The 24204-nt window shown below is 38.8% G+C and overlaps 1 protein-coding gene and 1 non-coding gene across 5 annotated transcripts in view; one reads left to right on the top strand and one right to left on the bottom strand.

Moving 5' to 3' along the window:
• Bclaf1 (BCL2 associated transcription factor 1) overlaps nt 1-24204 on the bottom strand; it is a 40093-nt gene that overhangs the window by 14488 nt on the left and 1401 nt on the right. For 3 of the 4 annotated variants that reach the window (XM_045158096.1, XM_045158097.1, XR_006638895.1), the window contains exons 2-8: nt 15764-15865; nt 13362-13474; nt 11537-12445; nt 8491-9156; nt 8180-8349; nt 5846-5951; nt 2772-2856 (exon numbers count right to left, since the gene is read on the bottom strand). In XM_045158096.1, coding sequence (XP_045014031.1) covers nt 2772-2856; nt 5846-5951; nt 8180-8349; nt 8491-9156; nt 11537-12445; nt 13362-13465 — 2040 coding nt within the window. In that variant the 5' untranslated portion in view covers nt 13466-13474; nt 15764-15865. The remainder of the gene's footprint in view (nt 1-2771; nt 2857-5845; nt 5952-8179; nt 8350-8490; nt 9157-11536; nt 12446-13361; nt 13475-15763; nt 15866-24204) is intronic. The other variant, XM_045158098.1, reaches the window with a different exon arrangement.
• On the top strand, nt 1833-1936 carry LOC123463766. Its single transcript, XR_006639151.1, has one exon. It is a non-coding gene; the product is annotated as a U6 spliceosomal RNA (small nuclear RNA).

Below are 24204 nucleotides of genomic sequence, written 5' to 3'. Positions count from 1 at the left end.
GTAAGACAGATGTAAAATGCACATTTCAGGGAATAAATAGAAATATACATGCATATTTATTTAAGCCAGTTTCTAAAATAATACAGTACTAATTAGATAAAAGTAGATCACCTATTACCATCATCCTTGACTTAAAAAAATCCACTTTTACTGAGCATTTGCATACACAGTGGGACTAAAGAAGTTACTAAAAGCTATCTTGAATTTTACAGTGTTTACTCTAAACAACTCACAATGAACTTTTGTAAAACATTAAAGTATAACACATTTTTTCACTAAGCCAATCTTATTAGCTCTCACCCTTCAAAATGTTTTTTTTTTAAATATCTGAACAGTGATAAAAGTTATAATTTGTAGCTGTGATGTAGCCTTTAATCTACAAAATTAAGAGATCCTTAAGTAATGGTGCTTATTAACTAAGCCTCATTATCATCAAGTTCTTCCCAGGCAAGTTGACAAACCCAACAAAAGACACTATATAAAAAGATTCTGTAATTGTCATAACATGCAAGTGGAATATGATTAATAAAACTGAGGTTGAACACAGGTCAAAACAAATTCAAAAAGATATTCATAATCCTGTACTCAGTATTTTGGGCCATATACTGCCCTTTCTCAATTCAGGTATTGCAACGGACATTAGTTTAACTGGGTCACAGTTCACCTCCTTCTTGTTCCATTGCTTTTTCAAATACTATAAAATTTAGGAAGATGAAAAGAGGCATCTAGGAATGAAGAGAAATTATACATCAGTAAGATGCTAAGCAATGTGGACATCCTTGTGATTATTCAACAGTATTTATTCTGGGAAATCTAACTATAATATTTATAAGCATTCATCAAATTGAAAGAATCTCCAGAGATAAAAACTACTCACCTATGTGCTCCTAGGGGAACAACAAAAAAAAAAATCTAATCACAACAAAAACCTTCCTATTCACCCGGGTATTAGTGAGTCCAAAAAACAAGATAATAAAGCTACTTTATAAAACGCAGAATGTATATACAATTATTGCATGTTAACATGTTAATTATTCATTCAGAAAAGGAAAATAAGAATAAAACCCATATCCTTCTTGTCCACCTATCAGTTATGACTTTCTCTCAGACCAAAACAAGCTTAGTAATAAGAGAAGAAAATATGTACTTTCAGAACACAAGGACAGAATTGGTAAGGAAATAGTTAACCCACACTGAATTCAAGGTATGGAAATTAAAAGGGATAGGGAGAATAAATACATTCACTTCATAAGTTTTCCCAAAATCACTATCTCCCCTGCTCAGAATTCACTTTCTTCTTCTTCACATGCTACAGATTTCAAGGGAGTTAACAGCATGTCCAATCTGAATATACTACCCATCAATAACAGTTTCTATTAATAAAAATACCTATGATTCAAAATAGCCCAATTATTCCACAACTCTGCAAAGCAGGTATATTCCCCTCCTTTTTTTTTTTTTTTTTTTAGATACGGTTTCACTGTAGTCCAGGCTGACCTGAAATTCACTCTGAACTCATGGCGATCTTCCTACCTCTGCCTCCCAAGTGCTGGGATTAAATGTGTGCACCACCACACCTGGCTATATGCCTTTTTTATTTAGAAAAATTCGAAGTTCAACAGGTCATTTTCCAAGTATAATATATACCTAACAGTGATAGCCAAAAATATAAAGAAGCAGTATTTCCACACATCGCCTATTATTTTCAAGTCAGTTGATCTTTTTACCTTTCCTGTACAGTTTTACCTACATTTTATGGGCTGTCACTTAAGTTACTCCACCCAGTAAATGTCAATTTTGAACTATTCAAGTATACATAAACCTTCAACTACGTGCTCTCTTCAGGAGCACATATACTAAAATTGGAACAATGGAAAGATTAGCATGGCCCCTGAGCAAGGATGTCACACAAATTTTTGAAGTGTTCCATATTTTTAACATATGGCTCATATAACAATGAGGGTCCCTTCAGACCTCTAATACAAGTATGGTACCAACATGTGCTGTTTACACACTGCATAGGTACATACATAACTAATTAAAAAAAACAACCTTCAACGACTCAATTCCAGGCTCATCCAGCCCCTTGTTCCCCACCTCACCACCACAACTCATCTTTCACATGGTTCCTTTTTCAGCTTAAAAGTCATTTTCCACATCTAAAAATACTCCAACAGTGACAAAAAGTTTTTATTCCAAAGGCTCATTGTGAATCTGTTTTAAAACATCTATTAAGTAAACCACATCAAAATGTACAACATCCATGTGTGAGAGCATACATCTTCATTCTCAGCACTAAAGAAGCTGAGGCAGGAGCCCTGACATGACTTGAAGATCATCCTAGGCCCATATAGTAGGTACCAGCCATCTGAGCTAAATTAGAAAAAAAGGAAAAAGAGAAGAGAAAGCCTAACAGCATTACTTTAGCCACACACAATTTCTGGTTAATCTCACCTCAAAACTTCACAGAACTATAATGTAATTTTATTTATCTGCTTTTATAATATTTGTCTACCCACTGATTCCTTACCTTTTCTTCAGACTTTTTCTTTGATTAGCGTTTTCAAAAAGTACTCTTGGTTTTAACAAGATACAATAATGTTAAGCTTAATTTCTTCTAGAAAGAAACTGTGTACACTGCCATAAAGATAATGTATTCATAATTAAAAGCAAGACATAAACGTTTTCCTTAACAAGATTGAGTATAGTATCATTGACAAAGCTCAACTCTGCATGGAAAAGTAAGTACAGTAAAAAAAATAAAAGCATACCTTTTGATTTTCTTCCTTAAAAACTCTCTCTTCCCCTGATAAGCGGGTATGCTTCCTCAGAGCACTTGGAGAGATGTCAATTCTCCTTAAGGTAAAGTAAAGTAGATTTGTAGTCATAAACCTTCTAGTTAAAAAAAAAACAAACATACTACTGCTCATTGTTGTGAAATTCTAGTCACTTCTCTCCTAATCAATTAATTTGACACGGTAAGCCTATTGATTTAAATCCTAAAACAATTAAGAAAAAGGATATACATTAAGACTGAGTTAAAAACTGATTATTAACCAGGCATGGTGTCACATGCCTTTAATCCCAGAACTTGGAAGGCACAGATAAGAAGATTGCTGTGAGTTCAAAGGCAGCCTGAGACTATAATTCCAAGTGAGCCTGGGCCAAAGTGAGACCCTACCCCCAAAAAAACAAACAAACAAAAGAATGTAGCAATACACATCTATAATGGCACTCCAGAAGTTTAAGCACAAGGAATCCTGCGATTTCAGGGACCACCTTAGCTACGTAGGGAGTACCAGAGCAGCTAGGGCTACAAAGCAAGTCACCATCTCATAATGAAAGGAATAAATTTAAGTTTGTATAGACTTTTTTTTTTCTTACTATCTTTTATTTATCTGACAGTGAGAGAGAGGCAGATCGAAGAGGCACATAAGGGCCTCTAACCACTGCAAACAAATCCCAGACACATGTGCCACCTTGTCCATCTGGCTTTATGTGGGTACTGGGGAACTGAACCAAGGTCCTTTGGCTTTGCAGGCAAGTGCCTTAACCACTAAGAAATCACTCCAGCCCTGTGTAAACATTTTTTCTCCCCTAAAGCAGGGTTTCACTCTAGCCCAGGGTGACCTGGAATTCATTACGGTAGTCTCAGCGTGGCCTTCAAATCATGGTGATTCTCCTACCTCTGCCTGCCAAGTGCTGCGATTAAAGGCATGTGCCACCATGCCCAGATAAACTTTTTTTTTAAGTCTTTTTATTTATGTATTTATTTGACAGAGGGAGAGAAGGAGAGAGAGAATGGATGCACCAGGGCCTCCAGCCACTGCAAACGAACTCCAGACATGTGCATCTCTTTGCGCGTCTGCCTGATGTGGGCCCTGGGTAATTGAACCTGGGTCCTTTGGCTTTGCAGGCAAATGCCTTAACCACTAAACCATCCCTCCAGCCCCTGTGTAAACTTTTTTTAAAGCTAGTTTTTCATAATTTCAATTAAGGAGATGGGAAGAGTAGGCACACCAGGACCTCCGGACACTGCAATGAACTCCAGATGCGTATGTTACTTTGTGCAACTAGCTTTATGTGGTTACTGGAGAAATCTACTCAGGCCATTAAGGTTTGCAAGAAAAGCAAGTGCTTTTAAATGGCGAACCATCTCTCCAGCCCTTGGTAGACTTTCATATATATAAATGAAAGCTAATACCAAACTTACTTGAACATTTAAAAAAAAATGCTTTGGGGGCTGCCTGCTAAGCCAAAGGACCCAGTTTCGTTTTCCCAGACCACATTAGCCAGTTGCACAAGGTTGTGCATGTGTCTGTGGAGTTTTTGCAGCGGCTAAAGACCCTGGTGCTTCTGTTCTCTCCCTTGCTTCCACTGGCCCCATCCCTGGCAAATTTGTCACTTTCCCTCAAAATAAATAAAAATGAAATTTTTAAAAAATGCTTTGACTTGAGCCGGGCATGGTGGCGCACACCTTTAATCCCAGCACTCAGGAGGCAGAATTGCCATGAGTTCAAGGCCACCCTGAGACTCCATAGTGAATTCCAGGTCAGCCTGTGCTAGAGTGAGACCCCTACCTCACAAAAACAAACAAATAAAAAATGCTTTTACTGAATATTTTCACTTTATATATACAATCATCAATGAACATTTATAAATATGACTACTGGCTCTTAAAGAATCCTTATATTTTCAAACATCTAATCCACTAAGTTTTATGCTATGCTTTTCCTTTCTAAGCTAGTTACTTGTTACAGCTCTCAGTGATTTAATAGTTGCCAATTAAAAGCACTCGTAAGAACTCAACTCTTGAATTATATAATTTTATAATCAATACCACTAATTTCTACCATCACCCTGAAAATATTGTATGTAATATTAGATAACCCATTGCCAATGAAATGAAGTGAGAGAGCCAGGAATCCACACAATCACCTCACTTCAACATTAATATTCTTTTAATGAAAAAAACTTGCTTCAAACTAAGGAGTACTATTTCAGACTGACAGAAATTCCAGGGATGCTTTGAGGCATTCACTCCACAACCTTCTCCCTCTAGAAAGTACAAACAAGGGCTGGAGAGATGGCTTGGCGGTTAAGTGCTTGCCTGTGAAGCCTAAGGACCCCGGTTCGAGGCTCGTTTCCCCAGGACCCACGTTAGCCAGATGCACAAGGGGGCGCATGCATCTGGAGTTCGTTTGCAGAGGCTGGAAACCCTGGCACGCCCATTCTCTCTCTCTCCCTCTGTCTGTCTTTCTCTGTGTCTGTCACTTTCAAATAAATAAATAAATTTAGAAAGTACAAAAATGCTACCATCTATATTTAAACTCCATACTATAGTGATTAAAAGTTAATGTTTTATGTTCTAAAGCCAGGTATCATGGCGCACACCTTAAATCCCAGCACTCAGGAGGCAGAGTCCCCAGGAGGACTGCATAGTTTATAGCCAGCCTGGGACTATAGAGTGAGTTCCAGATCAGCCTAGGTTAGCGTGAGAACCTACCTTGAGGGGGGAAAAAAATAATTCCAATCAGGTAATATTAAAAAGAAAAATTTTAGCCGGGCGTAGTGGCACATGCCTTTAATCCCAGCACTCAGGAGGCAGAGGTAGGAGGATTATCGTGAGTTCGAGGCCACCCTGAGACGCCATAGTGAATTCCAGGTCAGCCTGAGCTAGAGTGAGACCCTACCTCGAGAAAAAAAAGAAAGAAAAACTCTTTTTCAAACCTTATAAATATATTTATTCAAAATACAAATGAAGAAAATTCAAGTGTATTTGCAACATTGATAACAAACTTCACCTACATTTTGTTTTCATCTGCAGATTCAGTACTGCACATACCTGTGTATCTCTGGGCTCTTCTGCCGGGCACTATGCTCTTCAGTGGCTTTCTGATAGGAAGTGAACCGCTCATTTAGGGTCACTGCAGCTGATTTGAAGTATTGCTCTGTTGATTTAGGAGAAACACTGCCAAGTTAGAATCTTTATTTTAAGAGGGGATTTTCACTTGTGACAGAAGGTCATGGAAAACAAAAATACTCAAGAAACCTAGCAGAAGAGAATTCAGGGTTTAAAAAAAAAAAAGTACCTCCTACTCTTTCTTTTAACTTTCTTTACCTCAACAACTAAGTGACTGCAAAGTTCCTCACAGGTCCCTGTCAGTACTACATATAATCCAAGAACAATCAGTGGATTAAATCCAGAGTCCCATTCCATTCTAACAGACTACTATTTCAACAGAGCAAAAGGAATAGTAATACATGCCATGTCCTTACACCTTGCCAATTTATGAGTCAATGAAGCTATTACTGCTTTAAAAATCATTTAAAGAAACAAAAAATATGAAAATAAGATAGCTTGAGTAAACTGAAAAAATTATTTCAAGAACTATGCTGATACATCAACAGAAATGGCTTTACAAAAAATGCTGCCATTCAACTGGAAAAATATTTTTGAAATCAATTTACATACACTAATTATTGCAAAAATCTGGCATCTTGGCAAACCTGACAGCACATTTGGTATTGTTGTCTGTCTTTATACAATTTTTAAATTGGTAATACCAATATTGATTAGTTTCTAAATCAGTTCAAGATATGCTGCAAATGTAAAATAGAGACGTATAAAGTCATGATTTATGAAATGTTACATTATGAAGTAAGCTATCTGCTTAACATGTCAACATACATCTGTGTCAACTTACCGCCCAATATCCAGCACATGTCTCATAACCAATCATTAAAACTTGAAACGGCCACTACAAGGGTAGTGCCTCAATCATAATTCCATGAAACCCAGGAATTTGAGCTAGCAACTCAGTTTTTATGCCACTTTTGCCAGGAAGACAGAAGATTCAACTTTGCCTGTATCTTTCAACAGCTATTTTACTTTGAAACATGGATTTTGCCATTTCAAAACATATTCCAGGACCTAGTTATAATGAAAAAGAAAACATCACTGGGCATTTTCAGCTCTATATAAAGTAAGAGCTGTTCAGTTCGGTTGCACAACACCAATTATGAAACATAACTACAGTTCTTCTAAAAAAGTAAAAAAGAAAATGAAAAAGGAAAAAAATTTATCAAAATCTGATCTCAAAATTCAACAATAAATTGTAAAATGTGGACAGGCCAAAAAAAGAAGAAAAAAATGTTAATGTTTCATATTTTATGGACCACAGTAACATGGTCATAAACTGGTTCACAAGCTTATTTATAGCCAAATAGCAAAACTTTTTGTTCCCATGTTTTAAGTAACAATAATGAAAAAGAAAGTCATTATCCAGTTTTGAAATATCAAGTGCATAAAGAACTCTGAGTGACAAGTTTCAGCTATTATGAGTTGTTGTCATAACAAACTTGAAGAGAGTGGAGGGGTGGAAGGACATTTTCGATCAATAGTGAAATTCCTGGGAAGGAACCTACTAATTACACACACACACACATACACACCAAAACAAAACTTACCTAACTGCCCAAAAGTCATGCCCTAAATCTTTTGAAAACTGTTAGTATTTTTGAAACTAGAACTACATGCTAATGAAAACATAAAAAGTATTACTTTAGTTGACATGAACATCCGTATCTTCAGAACCTAAAAAATGATCCTATTACTGTAATTAGTCACTACTCACATAATCACTATTTACCTAACATGCTTACAAGCTTATTGAACTTTACTGGTTTAAAACTCTTGGTAAATTTTCTTCTGGTCTATCATTTAAAAACTAAATAGTATCAACAAATAAGTAGCACAAACAAGAAATACTCTTTTTCTAGTGGTTCCAGATTTCCTTAAAAACCAAAAAGAAATTGAGTAAAACAATAGTAACAATATTGCCTAACTTTGTTACAAATCAGTGTTACCAGCCATAGACATAGAGATAATCTTTAAGCATTTTGTACCTCTCATGAAATACATTTTTGTAAACTTTAGATATTAAACAAATCTCTATCATGTTAACATGACACAGGTTTTTTACAATGCTTTAATTTTAGCTTTCTGGTCACTTTTTAAGTATCTTCATGAGATCCTACACAAACTATTTCCAAATGTTTAATAATACTGATACACAACTGCTAGCTCTAAGATACACTAATTACCAAGCATAACTACTCACTTTTCATTAGGAATGCAAGAAAAATTTAATTTCAGTACTAAATAAGTTAAACATACCTTTAACATGATGAACCAAGGACACAATGTGTTGTATAAATGACTCTGAAGTGCTTTTGCTGGCCTGAGGCAACTTAATGTGGTCAAAGATGGACCGGAATTCTTGCTCTTTCTTGACAGAATGGACAAGCGTACTAGCAAGTAGCCTGTCTTTAGTTAAGGAAGCAGGTCTAGAACATATCAAAAACAAACACACACACACAAAATACACCATTGGTTTGAATGTGTAGATCGTTAAGTTCAGAAAGATAATTAATATCAGTGTTAACTACCCTAGATTGATTACTTACTGGGCATCAGTGTAGAATTACCTGTTAGAATCATCCAGAGGAACAGGTGCCATTTTGAGTTTAACTTCAGGACGATGAGAATCACTGGCTATCATTTTGATCCTAAGTGGACTTTCCTCCCTGAAGGTAGACTTTTCTCGTGTATCCAGATTCTTATGGAGAGGGGGACTGTAATCAAAGAGGTCTTTGAGCTTTTCAGACTTTACCTGCTCAGGTGATTGAGTTTCTTTCTTTACTGTTATTCTTTCAGAACTTTTGTCTTCTTCCTTGTGCTTATCTTTTGCAGTGCTAGGCCTTTCCACTACATATCCAGTCTCTTTCAGTTTGTAATTTTTTTCTTCTCTAAATCCATCACTTTCTCTATTGCCTTTCAGTGAAACTTTGGACTTGTACTTGGGTCCTTCCTCCTCAGTATTCCGATGAGACGCAGTAGCAAAATTTTTACCCTGATCTGCGAGGACTGACTTTCTAAACTGTCTATAATCCTCCGTCTCCTCTGTATCCTCCCCTTCAGAATCGTTAAACTTTTGTTTTCCAGAATCTTTATCACTGAAGTAATCTAGAACTTCCTGATCTTCCCATTCTCCCTCTACCCTCCCTTTCTCTGATCCTTTCTCCTTTGGAGCCTCTTTATCCCTTGTATTACCCCTATCAAGCAGGAATACTCTAGACTCTTCATCTGTGAACCTGTGAATAAGCAAAAGAGGACAGTAACTCTGGATTGCATTCATTGTAGATTCCTGCATACTTAAATGTGTTGTCCAAAAGCACAGGACCAGCAGAGCAGAAATAACCTAACTGAAAGTACATTTTTAGATTGCTTTTAAAATAATTAAAAGCATTCCTATATAACTTACAGGGTTTTAAAATAAACTTAATTATCAGAGTTCCTCAACTTTAAAAAGACATTTTCAAAATGTAGCCACACTCCTCAATTCTCAACTAATAACCCCAATTGCTACAGAGAGTCTACAGTATTGAACAAAACCTAAATTTAACTTTCTGAGGCTAGGAAACACTAATAGACAATACTTTATTAGAACTATAATTATAAAATTTTAGATGATTTTATTTGTGTGGCTTTCAGAGACAGAATCTCATGTAGCCCATGCTGGCTTCCAACTTGCCACATATGTAGCTAAGGGTAGAATAATACAACTCTGATATTCCCTGCCTCCACCTCCCCAAGTGCTGGAATTGTAGGTATACTCCACAACATCCTGCTCCTTCACTTATTTCTTATCTGTTACTGTAAACAAGAGCTCACACAAACATAGACATTAATAATATTAGGTATAGCCAGGCATGGTGGCACACACTTTTAATACCAGCACTCAGGAGGCAGAGGTAGGATAACCATGAGCTTGAGGACACTCTGAGACTGACTACAAAGTAAATTCCTGGACATCCTAACTAGATCAAGAACCTACCTCAAAAAATATTAAATAAAAAATTTTAAAATAGCATTAGGTATTTGATACTCTATTTGAATCACAAACCAGCCCATATAACCTTTGCTCTTTAAAATACTACTACTGGGGGCTGGAGAGATGGCTTAGCGGTTAAGCGCTTGCCTGTGAAGCCTAAGGACCCCTGATTCAAGGATCCATCCCCCAGGACCCAAGTAAGCCAGATGCACAAGTTGGTGCATGCATCTGGAGTTTGTTTGCAGTGGCTGGAAGGCCTGATGCGCCCATTCTCCCTCTCTCTGTTGCATTCAAAATGAAAACGAACAAAAAATAAATACATGAAATACTACTACTGGCCATTATTATGCAGCTAAGTATCGATTAAAGAAAGTAAGTCTAGCCGGGCATGGTGGCGCATGCCTTTAATCCCAGTACTCGGGAGGCAGAGGTAGGAGGATTGCCATGAGTTCAAGGCCACCCTGAGATTACATAGTTAATTCCAGGTCAGCCTGGACCAGAGTGAGACCCTACCTCGAAAAACAAAAAAACAAAAAACAACAACAAAAAAAAAGTAAGTCTAGGTCACACCATACAGAGCATATTTGTTCTTTGTCACCCGGTATGTTAATCACACTAACTTAGATAATTTTGATTAATTTGCTAGCACCTTTTTCTGAAATTCTTTAGATTAGAATGTAAAATTATTTAAAATATTATAGTCTTAAAAAATATCTTTTCTGAGCTGGAGAGATGGATTAGTGGTTAAGGCATTTGCCTACAAAGCCAGAGGATCCAGGTTTGAATCCCCAGGACCAATGTAAGCCAGATACACAAGGGGCACATGCGTCTGGAGTTCATTTGCATTGGCTGGAACTCTGGCATGTCCATTCTCTCTGTCTGTCTCCTCTCTCTCACACACACACATTCTCTGCTTACAAATAAGTATTTTTTGTTTGTTTGTTTTTCGAGGTAGGGTCTCACTGTAGCCCAGGCTGACCTGGAATTCACTATGGAGTCTCAGGGTGGCCTCGAACTCACGGCAATCCTCCCACCTCTGCCTCCTGAGTGCTAGGATTAAAGGCATGCGCCACCACGCCCAGCGCAAATAAATATTTTTTAAAAATATCTTTTCTAAGTCCTGTGGAATTTATTAAGTACTGACAGCTGGTCTGCTAATACCACCACCAAATAAAGAGCACATAATATGACCACATTAATGTAGGTCACAATCCTTTTTTGTTGTTGTTTTTCAAGGTAGGGTCTCACTCTGGTCCAGGCTGACCTGGAATTCACTATGTAGTCTCAGGGTGGCCTTGAACTCACAGCAATCCTACCTCTGCCTCCCTCTGCCTCCCGAGTGCTGTGATTAAGGGCATGTGCCACCATACCCAGCCACAATTCTTATACAAAAGGAAAAAAATTCTAATGCGCTCACACAAAGTTAACTGTTTATGGTTATTTTTATATCATTCAATTTTGCCTTTTTTATAACCATTAGTTGTGGACTGATTGAAGGAATATTAACTCATTATTAAAACTTCCAAGTTTAACCTTTAAACAAATCTGGAATTATAAAGTAGGAACAAGAAAATCTAAACACAAGTAACAATGCAATTTTATAACAGTTATTATCTTAATTCCCTACATTTCATTCTTACCTTTTTAAAAACTTTCCAGTCTTTGCTGTTTCCTGATCTCCTCCATCAGGGTAAAATGAGGATCGTCCCCTAGACTCATCTCTTGGGGCATTTTGTGGGGTGATTGTCTTTGCAGGGCTTCTTCGTGAAGGGATGTGATGAATTGGACTATTCTGAGAAGGACTGTATCGACTAGACCCATTTCCAACAGAACCTGACCCAGACCTTTCCGGGCTATGCTGAATGGAATGTGAGTGCTGGGAAGGGGTATTTTTGGCAGAGTGGGCTGTACTAAGCATGGGGGCATCTGAGCAAGATGAACTCTGACTAGGTGGTGTAGCAATAGGGGAAGGACTATGCGGTGATCTGGGACTATTATCGTAAGCTGAAAGGCCAGGCCAAATATCACCAGATGTGGCTGACTTAGTAAACTCATCAATAGATTCAGATGGATCATGTTCAAACGTATCTTTTGGTTCCTCCTGTGATTTAGTTTTCAAAGGACTCTCTTCTTGGGGTTCCCCTTCAGCTTTTTTGGTTTGTTTTTCCTGAGACCCTCGTCTTTTAGATACAGGAGATTTACTATATGGTGATGAAGAACGAGATGATGATGATCTTGGAGACCTAGAAGATCTGTATGACCGGCGAGATCTGCTCCGGGATCTTTGAGAAGAAACAGATCTTCTTTTTGGACTCCTGGAACGTGATCTACCTCTTCTAGGGCTCCTAGAATGCCTTCTATTCCAGACAGGTCTATAGCCACCACGGTGATATCTACCTCCTCCTCCTTGATAATACCCTCTACCCCTTCCTCTATACCCATAAGGTCGTCTCATTCCTCTATTGTTTCTGTAATCACGACGATAATCTCTAGAATAAATACGATCTCTACTACGAGATCTGGAATACGTTCTGGAACGAGACCTAGAACTAAAAATGAAATAAATATCAATGCAAGAAAACTAAAGCACTTCAAACTACTATCCCAAAATATGTCTGCCTGAATACAGTACATAAATAATCAAAAGTAAAAACTACTGCCCAAAAAAAAAAAAAACCTTGTCCGTATAAGCTTACTGTTTCTAATATTTAAAAAACTCACTTCTAAGGTAAATGAGAATGAATTATAAGCCATAGGAAACTAGGCATAGAAAACACTAGGGGGAGCAAGATATCCAATAATAAGTTATAACGTATCTAGGCTGGCATTTAAGAGTGACACTATAAAATAAAATTTTAATGATATAACATAATGTACTGTTTAACAGGGAAAAAGTTATAAGCCAGTATTAACTTGATAGGATTATGGTCACTGTTATTTTAACGTGTGGCTTCTACTTTCTCTGTTATGAACATTATTATTTGAAGAAAAACCATTATCATTTTATAACAAAAATGAGAATTATTCTTTTAAAGAAACATAGTCAGCCGGGCGTGGTGGTACACTCCTTTAATCCCAGCACTTGGGAGGCCAAGGTAGGAGGATTGCCGTGAGTTCGAGGCCACCCTGAGACTACATAGTTAATTCCAGGCCAGGCTGGGCTAGACTGAGACCCTACCTCGGAAAAACCAAAAAATATAAAGAAAGAAACAAAGCCAGAAATGAAAAACTATAAAATAGAGATCATTCACTGCCAAATATCCTTGCATTATCCAACTCACCTCTTTAACATGAAAAAAATAACAAGACAGATTCTCAGATCTAGAGTCACACCCACTAGATTACTGGGTTGCAACTTAGACAATGAGGGCTTTTATGAAAATGAAATATACTAATGGCTTTAGCACATCTACATATAGGACACACATTAGTTGAATTAAAAGTACTAGAAGCACACTAATTCACCTGTATCTCTTCTTCCTAGAATGTGATCTTGATCTTGATCTAGAACTAGATTGTGATCTAGACTTTGATCTTGAAGAATGGGATCGAGAATTGGAGCGACCCATTTCTTTCTCCTAATCAAATGAAAGATCAAAAGTTAAATCACAAAAGAACTGAAGCAGTTTCACCTTAATGTTTATTTACTTCCAGGTAACAATAGGATTTTACAGATCATTTATTATTTTTCAAATATAGTAAGACAGGGCAATCATCCCTGACTAAAAAAAATGTTTGGGGCTTGAGAGATGGCTTAGTGGTTAAGGTAGCTGCCTACAAAGCTAAAGGATCCCAGGAATGATTCCCCAGGACCTATGTCAGAAGGACACACAAGGTGACACTTACATCTCTCACGCGTGCTTGCTCTGGCTCGCTCTCTCATAGAAATAAGATTTTTAAGTTTGCACTTACGTGACAGGTACTATATTCTGGAGACAAAAAAAATATATTTCTATAAACTAAGAACATATTTCTCAATCCAAAAAGATAGCAGCTACAGAAGCCAAAATGTGCCAGGTGTGGTGGTGCACGCCTTTAATCCCAGCACTCAGGAGACAAAGATAGGAGGACTGCTGGAGAGTTCTAAGCCAGCCTGAGACTACATAGTGAGTTCCAGGTCAGCCTGGGCTAGAGCGAAACCCTACTTTGAAAAAAACAAAAACAAAAGCCAAAAAGTATGTATCAGATAGCAATAGCATGTCAGATGTCACTCCAGGATTAAAACAATGTATATCACTCCTCTGATAGTGCTTTATGTCCTTAAGTTGTGTGGGTGTGTGTGTGTGTGTATGCGCACGCACGCAGGCATGTGTACATGGGCATGCCAGTACCTCTTGCCTCTTCAAACATCAGTTACTTACATCACTTTTGGCATCAGGCTTATGTGTGTGGCTTGGGACAAAAAGGTAGATGGCTTGCTTAGTAATGTAGGCGCTTGCCTGGAAGCCTAAGGACAGACCCATGTTTGAATCCCCAGAACCCACATAAGCCAAATACACAAGGTAGCATGTGTCTGGAGTTCATTTGCAGTGGCTAAGGCCCTGGCATACGACCTCTCCCTCTCTCTAGTTCTCTCTCATAAATAAAGCAATACTGCCAGGTGTGGTAGTGCATACCTTAAGTCCTAGCACTTGGGAGGTAGATTAGGAGGATTACTGTGAGTTCAAGGCCAGATTAGCCTGGACTAGTATAAGATCCTACCTTGAAAAAACAACACACACACACACACACACACACACACACACACACAAACTGATTTGGGGGTGGACACCAGCAGGGAATTGCAGGAGGATCAGGAATTTGAGGCCAGACTAGGATACACTTTTGGGGCTGGGTAAACAGCTCAGTGGTTAATGGTACTTGCTTGTAAACCCTGATGGCCAAATTTCGATTCCCCAGCATCCACGTAACTCAGCAAGAGAGAATGGCATGTACACACACATATGCAAACAAATAAAAAATAAAAATAAAAAAGAAGTATCAGAACTTTAAGAAAAAAAGGAAGCTGAATACCAGTATCTTCTAAACATTAGTCTCTATGTATCTATACTACATGTAGCATATATCTATGTTAGAAACTTTTAATTTACTTTTCTTTAAAATTAAAACAATTTAAATATATATGGTAAATCATTCCATGTACATCCTAAATGCCATGTCTTCATTTATTCAATGATTTGTAAGGCTATACAGTCTTAGCCACTTGAACTATTATTTTTGTCATAAAAGTTGGCCATTAAACAGCCAGACCCTTTATCCCAGCATTCAGGAGGGACAGGCAGAAGGATAGTCATGACTTTTAAGCCAGGGACTACAGGGTGAATTGTAAGCCAGCAAGGGCTAGAGTGAGACCTTACCTTGGAGGAGGTAGAAAGTAGCCAAAAATCCACAGTCCCCAAACAAACTATTAACAGCCTACTGCTAACCAGAATCCTTGCTGAAAAAAATCAACTAATAGATATTTTGTAGTTATATTCAAATTAAAGGCCTTTCTGGGCGAAAGTGAGTTCAAGGCCAACCTAGGAAACTTACCGAGACCCTATTTCAAAATAAGAAATGAAAAGGGCCAGGAATATAGCTCAGTGTTTATAGTGCTTGCCTAAGTTATAGGTTCAATTCCAAGCGCCAAGAAACACACAACACAAGCTAAGAACTGGGCATATAACTGCTTAATCTTAGTATGCACAAGCCCAGGGCTGTTTCCCCAGCACTGCAAGTGGTGAAGAACACCTTGAAAAGACTCACGCAAATTAGAACTTATTATTCAAGAGTCAATTGTAGGCCTATTTCCAAATTTCTATTAACTTATTACTCAAAGTAATAATTTCCATAACTGCTAACAATTCTCATAAACAAATACCATTTACCTTGGACGTTATGCAGGATAAAGGAGTCAGTCAAGTCTTTAAGGTACTGCAAAATTCTTCCTGGAGAAAATGTTCTGAGAAATAAATTCTAAATTCAAATTCCTAGTAAAAATAAAAGAAAGATTATGAATTTAATTCATAATAAATTGGATATATACTATTTACAATACTGGGCATCAAATAAACTAATAAAGGTGCTTGGGGGTTTCAAGGAAACTTATTTATGAAATTAAGACTTTTAGCTGGGGGCTGGAGACATGGCTTAGCAGTACTTGCCTGTGAAGCCTAAAGACAAGCTCAATTCCTTAGGACCCATGTTCAGCTAGTTGCACAAGGTGGCACAAACATCTGGAGTTAATTTGCAGTGGCTGGAGGCCCTGGCAAGCCCATACATTCTCTCTCCCTCTGTTTCTGCCTTTCTCTCAAATAAATACATGAAATAAATTTTTTTAATTAAAAAGAATTTTAGCTGGGCTGGGCCAAATGCACAAGTGGTACATATGTCTACAGTTCATTTACAGCAGTAAGAGAGGCTGGCATGCCTATATACTTTACCCCTATCTCTAATAAATAAATATTTAAAATAAAATTGATTTTAAAAAATTTTAACAGCCACCACAGTAACTCATGCCAAAAGCATTCTTATAAATATAAAAGACATTAAATTAACAGGCAACAATGCCCCAAATATTTACCAGTCCTCAATATTTATCCTAAGCTAACTAACAATTACAATGTAAATAAATTTGGATAAAAACATTAAGCAGCCAGCACTGGGGAGGCAGAGGTAGGAGGATCGCCCTGAGTTTGAGGCCACCCTGAGACTACATAGTGAATTCCAGGTCAGCCTGGGCCAGGGTGAGACCCCTACCTTGAAACCCCCCCCAAAATTAAGCAGTTATCAATACTGAAAAGATTAGCTCTGTGAAATATATTCAGTGATTACCAACTAGGCAGTCAAACCACCACAGGAAACTAGAAATTAAACACAAGATTGATATATGCCAGCATGCAAAAATTCATAAACAGATTTAAATCAGACATACACATTAAAAATAAAAATCACCAGATGTGGTGGTGGCATATGCTTTTAATTCCAGCATACAGAAGGCCAAATTAGGAAGATCACTGTGAGTTTGAGGGCAGCGTAGACTAATTCCAAGTCTGCCTGGCTATAGCAAGACCCTACTTCAAAAAACCAAAAAATGAGCCAGACATGGTGGTGCATGCCTTTAATCCCAGCACTCGGGAGGCAGAGGAAGAAGGATTGTCATGAGTTCGAGGCCACCCTAAGACTACATAGTTTATTCCAGGTCAGCCTGGGCTAGAGTGAGACCCTACCTCAAAAAAAAAAATAAAAATAAAAATCCATGAATCTTAACCAAGTAGTGATCCAATTTTTTTTCCTGAATTTTTATTAACATCTTCCACGATTATAAAAAATAACCCATGGTAAAACCTTCCCTCCCCCCACTTTCCCCTTTGAAATTCCATTCTCCAAGTGATCCAATTTTTTAAATGTAGTATTAGAAACACAAGAAATGTCCCCTAAACAGCCAAGGCCCTTCAACAGAAAGATTAAGAGATCTCCAGTTCAAACTAGGAAGTAGAAGCCTTTGGGTAACATACTATAATAGAAAGTAGTGAAACCAAATAACCAAGCAGGCTCGTGTACAGAAATAAAACAATTTCTGGAATTGGCACTAGTTCTTAAAATTCCAATCTCCTAGGATAATTTTCTGAGTTAGTGTACTACTAAAACTTTATTCTGCCATAGAAGTTATTGATTTCACTACTGGAAACAGTACAGTAATTTCAGCTAACACTTTCCCTGAAGAGTTCCAAAGGGATACTTTTAACTTGTATATATACATTTAAAGGTCCAATAAAGTATATACTAGAAACCAAAAACTGAAAGAAAAAAAATCAGTGGCTATATATTCATTTCAGAATCTATAAACAAACTGGGTGTGGTGGCACACACCTTTAATCCGAGCACTTGGGAGGCAGAGGTAGGAGGATCACTCTGAGTTCCAGGCCAGACTGAGACTACATAGTGAGTTAGTGAATTCCAGGTCAGCCTGGTCTACAGTAAGAGCCCATCTTGAAAAAGCAACAACAAAAGTATTACTATGACAAATGTGGTGGCACACACTTGTACTCCCAAGCAGTAGACACACAGAAGCAAGAAGATCTTGAGTTCAAGGCCAGTCCATACCACAACTATATCCTGTCACAAAAATAAATCAAATAGAACCAAGTAACTAACACAACCAGGGGGGAGGAGTCACAAGGGAACTTTCTTTAGCAAGGACACACTCAGAAGTTATCATCTGGGCTGGGGATATGGCTTGGCAGTTAAGGCCTGCAAAGCCTTAAGACCAAGGTTCAATACCCAGGACCCATGTAAACCAGATGCACAAGGCGGCGCATGTGTCTGAAGATCATTTACAGTGGCTAGAGGTCCTGGCACCATTCTTTCCCTCCCTCCCTCTGCCTCTTTCTCTGTCAAATAAACATACAAAATAAAAAAGTAGTCCTCTGACTTCCACATGTATGCCATGGCATTGTACACCCACAATCACACAAATAATTTTTTAAAAGGAACACTGAGAAGATCCAAAAACAGAAGATCACTCTACAGAGAGGATAAAAATTGTACAATTCAGGAGAGAAAAAGCAGCAAATCCAGACAGTCATCAACAAGTTGAGGGTACAACACAATGTAGCAGAGAAATGGACAAGATTAAATAATATCCAGAAGCAGAGTAAGCAGACTTTCATTCTAATGGGAAATTAATCATCTGATTTTCATTTTAAGATGGCTGCTATGGAGAGAAAGAAGAGCAGGAAGAAAATGATATGGCTTAAGTTAAAGAGAATGGTTACCTAGATAAAGTGACAGCATGGGAAGAGACTGTTGGAGGTACTTAGCACTGGTAGCCAGCTAGAACCTGTGTTCTAAATTCAGACTCCAGCATCTAGGAACTAGGTATATTCAGGAAGTAAAGACAAAAGATGTATGCACTTTAATCCAGGACCAGAATGAAATCCCCTGATCCCAACTCCTGTAGAAATGCATAATGGTGCCAAAACATGAGAGAATTCAAAATACCGTATCTATCTTTCCTATATTACAACCAAGACTCCACTTGTAAATTCAGGAATAATTTGCCTCACAAATCTTCATTTAATTCACCAACCACTGAGGAATACAAGTAAAATAAATCAGTCTAAAAAAATAGTAAAATTGGCAGGGTGTGGCGGCACATTCCTTTAATCCCAGCACTGGGGAGGCAGAGATAGGACTATTGTGAGTTCAAGCCCAGCCTGAGACGACATAGTGAATTATAGGTCAGCCTGGGCTAGAACAGAGACCCTACCTCAAAAAAAAAAAAAAAAGAAAAGAAAAAGAAAAAGAAAAAAAGAAAAACTGGCCAGGTATAATGGCACACACCTTTAATCCCAGGCAAAGGTAAAAGGATTACCATAAATTTGAGGTCAGCCTGGGCTAGAATGAGACTCTACCTGAGGGAAGGGGGAAGGAAGAGAGCTGAACGGATGGCTTAGCTGTTAAGGAGCTTGCCTGCAAAGCCCAAGGACCCAGGTTCAATTACCCAGGACTCACATAAGAGAAGACAAGGTGGCACCTGAGTCTGGAGTTTGTTTGCAGTGGCTGGAGGCCATGGAGCGCCTATTCCCTCCCTATCTCTTTCTAACGCAATCAAATAAACAAAAAATCTTAAAAATGGGCTGGAGAGATGGCTCAGCACTTGTTAAGGTGCTTGCCTGCAAAGCCCAAGGACCCAGGTTCAACTTCCCAGAACCCATGTAAAGCTAGATACACAAAGTGGGGCATGTGTCTGGAACTTGTTTGCAATGGCTAGAGACCCTGGCATATCCATTCTATCTGCATCCCTCTCTCTGATGATACAATCCTACTCCTGGGCACTTGAGAGGCAGAAAGATTGAAAATTTAAAGCCAGGGCCTCAAGAGATTGCCCACTGGTTAAGGTGCTTGCCTGCAAAGGATAACAACCTGGGCTGGACTCCCCAATACCCACACAAAGCCAGATGACACATGCATTTGGAGTTTACATGCAGTGGCTGGAGGCCCTGGTATACCCTCTCTGTATCAGTCTCTCTCTCCTCTATGTTGGCAAATAAAGAAATATTTTTTTTAATTCAAGGTCAGTTTTGGCTGCATAGCCAATCTGCAACCAACATAGGTTATACTGACACCCTATTTCAAAAATAAAAAGTCAGGCATGATGGTACAGGCATGTAAATTCAGTCTGTAATCCCAGCACTTGGTAGACAGAGGCAAGAGGAATGTGACCAGCCAGGAATATCCACATAGGAAGACCCAGTCTTTAAAAAAAGAAAAAGTAATTAATTAAAAAATTAAAAAAGAAATTACCCAAGATGAAGTTTCTCAAAATAGCATCTTTGCCTTACCATTTCAACATATTTAAGCCAAGTCTTCATTTTAGCACACTAAAGCAGTCCCAGCTCCATATTTTTAAACAAATTAATACTATTGACATCTTTTAAAATACAAAAGGGGGGCCTGAAAAGATGGCTGAGCAGGTAAGGCACTTGCCTGCAAAGCCTAAGGACCCACATTTGCCTCCCCAGAGCCCATGTAAGCCAGATGCATATTATACCACATGCATCTGGAGTTCATTTGCAGTAGATTCGTATTTTCTCTCTAAATGAGTAAAACTGAAATTACAAACACTTCACAAAAAAGGGTTGGGTGTTGTAGTGCATGCCCCTAGCCCTTAATCCCAACACACTGGGAGCCAGAGGTAGGAGAAACTCTGTAAATCGAGGCCAGCCTGGGACTACAAAGTAAATTCCAGATCAGTCTGGGCTAGAGTGGAAAAAAAATAATAATAATTGAACTACTTCAGTTCTGTACTAGAAATTCTCCATAAAAGATTTCACAAATTTTTACTTTAGTCCAGCTTATCACCTTGCTGAAAAAGAAAAGAGTTGAGGGGCTGAAGGCATGCCTTAGCGGTTAAGGTGTTTGCCTGCAAAGCCAAAGGTCCCAGGTTCGATTCCCTAGGACCCACGTTAGCCAGATGCACAAGGGGGCCCACGCATCTGGAGTTGGTTTGCAGTGGCTGGAGGCCCTGGCATGCCCATTTTCTCTCTCTCTCTCTCTCTCCTCTGTCAAATAAATAAAAATAAAATATTTTTTTTTAAAAAAAGAATTGAGAACCAGAATACCTGCATTCTCCCAAGTTGTGCTACTCTCTGGCTATGTGGACCAAAGTTTTCTACCTTTTTAGACTCCATCTAGAAAACTGCAAAATAATGGATCAAGTAAAATCATTTTTAAAACTCCCAATAATTACACACAAATATTGTTTAGTACTGCTTGTATTACTGTTTGCCTTTCAATCTTCAGGACAGTCAGAATATTAAATAAAAGCCTGTGCCTCAGAGGTAGTATTTATGAGCACTGTTAGAAATGAACAATGAACTAATCTATCCCCTACAACTATAATCTATCCACTATCCACAGACATGTTGGTCTTCATTCTCTTGTCTACAAGTACAGCAGAATTCAGCTGTGGATAAAGAGCAACTGATTCAAATGTTTCTGGGAACATTGGAATTAAGTATACTCTTGAACATTCTTTGAACATTTGAGGGTTTCTGAGAACTCTCAATCCAAAGATATAAGTACAACTATATATATACATTGCATTTCCACAACTCTTCTCATCAAAAAACTTAATCTTGTATGCTCGCATACGTTACTAAAGGAATTCAACTAGATCCAAGCCTGTAAGTGAGCAATACATTTTCCAGGACTGCTAAGTCTGCAAATTACTGTTTTCTCAGTCAAGAATCAGCCTCAGCCAGTCTCCTTAGCTTCCAGTGCATTTATCTGAATTAAGGGAAACTCCAGTGTTCCCTACAATGTAATAGTAACCAGAGAAAAAAAATCCTTAAAGTAAAATCCTACAACCCATCATTGTTAAACAGGCCTTAGCTTGTTTTCTATAAACTACTTTTTAAAACTTTTTATTTTTATTTATTAGAGGGAGAGAAAGAGAAAATGTGAATGGGTGCATCAGGGCCTCCAGCCACTGCAAACGAACTCCAGATGCATGTGCCACCTTGTGCACCTGGCTTACGTGGGTACTGGGGGAAGTGAGCCTCAAACCCGGGTCCTTAGGCTTCACAGGCAAGCACAATGCTAAGCCATCTCTCTAGTCCACTGTAAGCTACTTTTTAATTTGTTTTTAAGAACATACTTTGTATGGATACACCATGGGTTGACACCATCTTTTCCCTCCTCCTTATCCCCATTCCCTCCTCAGTGGGGTCACTGATATTCCCCATGGGGTTGTGGTTTATGCGTTGTGCAAGCAGCAGTCACTAAGGGAAGGAAATGCCTCTGGGCCTGATATCCCAACCAGGGGCTCTTACAGTCTTCCCCCCTCTACCACAAAACTCCCTAAACCTTGGTGGGTGTTTTAAGTCTACTTCAGGGACGAGCTACTTTGGACACACAAACCTTCCCCCTCCAACTATACCGAGTTGGTTACACGAATATGCAAATACAGGGCTGGTGAGCAGTTAAGGAACTTGCATACAAAGCCAAAGAACCCAGGTTAAATTGCCTAGGACCCACAGAGGACAGATGCACAAGGTGGCACATGCATCTGGATTACTTTTGCAGGGACTGGAGGTCCTGGCATGCCCATATTCATTCTCTCTCCTCTCCTCTCTCTCTCTCTCTCTCAAATAAACAAACAAAAATACAAATAGGGCTGGAGAGATGGCATGCCTGTGAAGCCTAATGACCCAGGTTCAATTCTCCAGAACACAAGTAAACCAGATGCACATGGTGTCGCATGAGTCTGGAGTTCATTTGCAGTGGCTAGAGGCGCTGGCACCCCCATTCTCTATGCGCCCCCCCCCGTCTCAAATAAATAAATAAATCTTTTAAAAAATACAAATAAACCGAAAGTTTTCTTTCTCTGCAGAACAGCATCTCAACTATTCCAACTAAAGTTGAACTGTAAGCAGGGCATGGTGGCACACACCTTTAATCCCAGCACGTGGGAAGCAGAGGTAGGAGGATCACCATTGAGTTCAGGCACACGCTGAGACTACATAGTGAATTCCAGGTCAGCCTGGGCTAGCATGAGACCCTACCTCGAAAAAACCAAAAAAATAAAAAATAAATAAAAAATTTAAAACACAAGTGGAACTGCAGGAATTTGCAATAAGAACAAGTTAATTTAGTTTTATTTGGGGGGGGGGTTCAAGTTAGGGTCTCCTACTAGCCCAGGCTGACCCGTAATTCACCATGTACTCTCAAATTGGCCTCGAACAGCAAACCACCTACCCTTGCCTCCCAAGTGCAGGGATTAAGGCTGTGCACCACCATGACTGGTTTGCTCTTTGTTTTCTTTAAGATTATTAAAATTCATGGAGAGAAAAGGAGGCACCAGAGCCTTCTACCACTGCAAATGAACTCCAGACACAAGTGTCAGTTTGCACATCTGGCTTTACGTGGGTACTGGAGACTTAAACCTGGATCCTTAGGCTTTGCAGGCAAGCTCCTTTACCGCTGAACCATCTCTCCAGCGGCCCTTGCTTTGCTTTTTTGATTTGTTTTTGTTTTTTGAGGTAGAGTCCCCCTGTAGCTCAGGCTGACCTGGATTTCACTATGCAGTCTCAGGCTGGCCTGGAAATCACGACCAACCTCCTACCTCTGCCTCCCAAGTGCTGGGATTAAAGATATACACCACTGTGCTTGGCACCTGCTTTGCTTTTTAATCCCCCCCCCAAAAAAACTTCAATGTTCTTTGACAATAGGTTACAACTCTGAGCTAACTAAGCGTTTTCCGTCAGTCTTAGCCACACTGGACTTGCCTTCAATTTTCGTCCAACTTTTCTCTTTCTTTTTAGATGTTTTTATTTATTTATTTATTTATTTGCTAGTGGAGAGAATAGACCGCCAAGGCCTCCTGCCACTGCAATCATATTCCAGATACAAGCACCACTTTGTTCATCTGGCTTTACGTGGGTACTAGGAAATCGAACAAGAGCTATTAGGCTTGGGAAGCAAGCGCCTTAACCACTGAGCCATCTCTCCAACTCCAGAACTTTCTCAAGTCTAAAATACTACAAAGTAAAAATTAAGATAGCCGGACGTGGTGGCGCATGCCTTTAATCCCAGCACTCGGGAGGTACAGGTAAGAGGATCGCCGTGAGTTCGAAGCCACCGTGAGATTACATTGTAAATTCAGGTCAGCCTGAGCTAAAGTGAAACCCTACCTCGAAAAACGAAAAACAAAAAAATTAAGATAAGTGCCGGTACTTCCACCGGATAGAGGAGATAAACACAAAATGTGCTAGATAGATCCCAGTGGTGTACACAGCTATAATCCCAACACCACCCGAAATCA

This window comes from Jaculus jaculus, chromosome 9 (assembly GCF_020740685.1).
Source record: "Jaculus jaculus isolate mJacJac1 chromosome 9, mJacJac1.mat.Y.cur, whole genome shotgun sequence".
In the NCBI taxonomy this organism is placed as follows: Eukaryota; Metazoa; Chordata; class Mammalia; order Rodentia; family Dipodidae; genus Jaculus; species Jaculus jaculus.
Note: the sequence above shows the minus strand (reverse complement) of the source record. Positions and strands in the feature narration are given on the sequence as shown.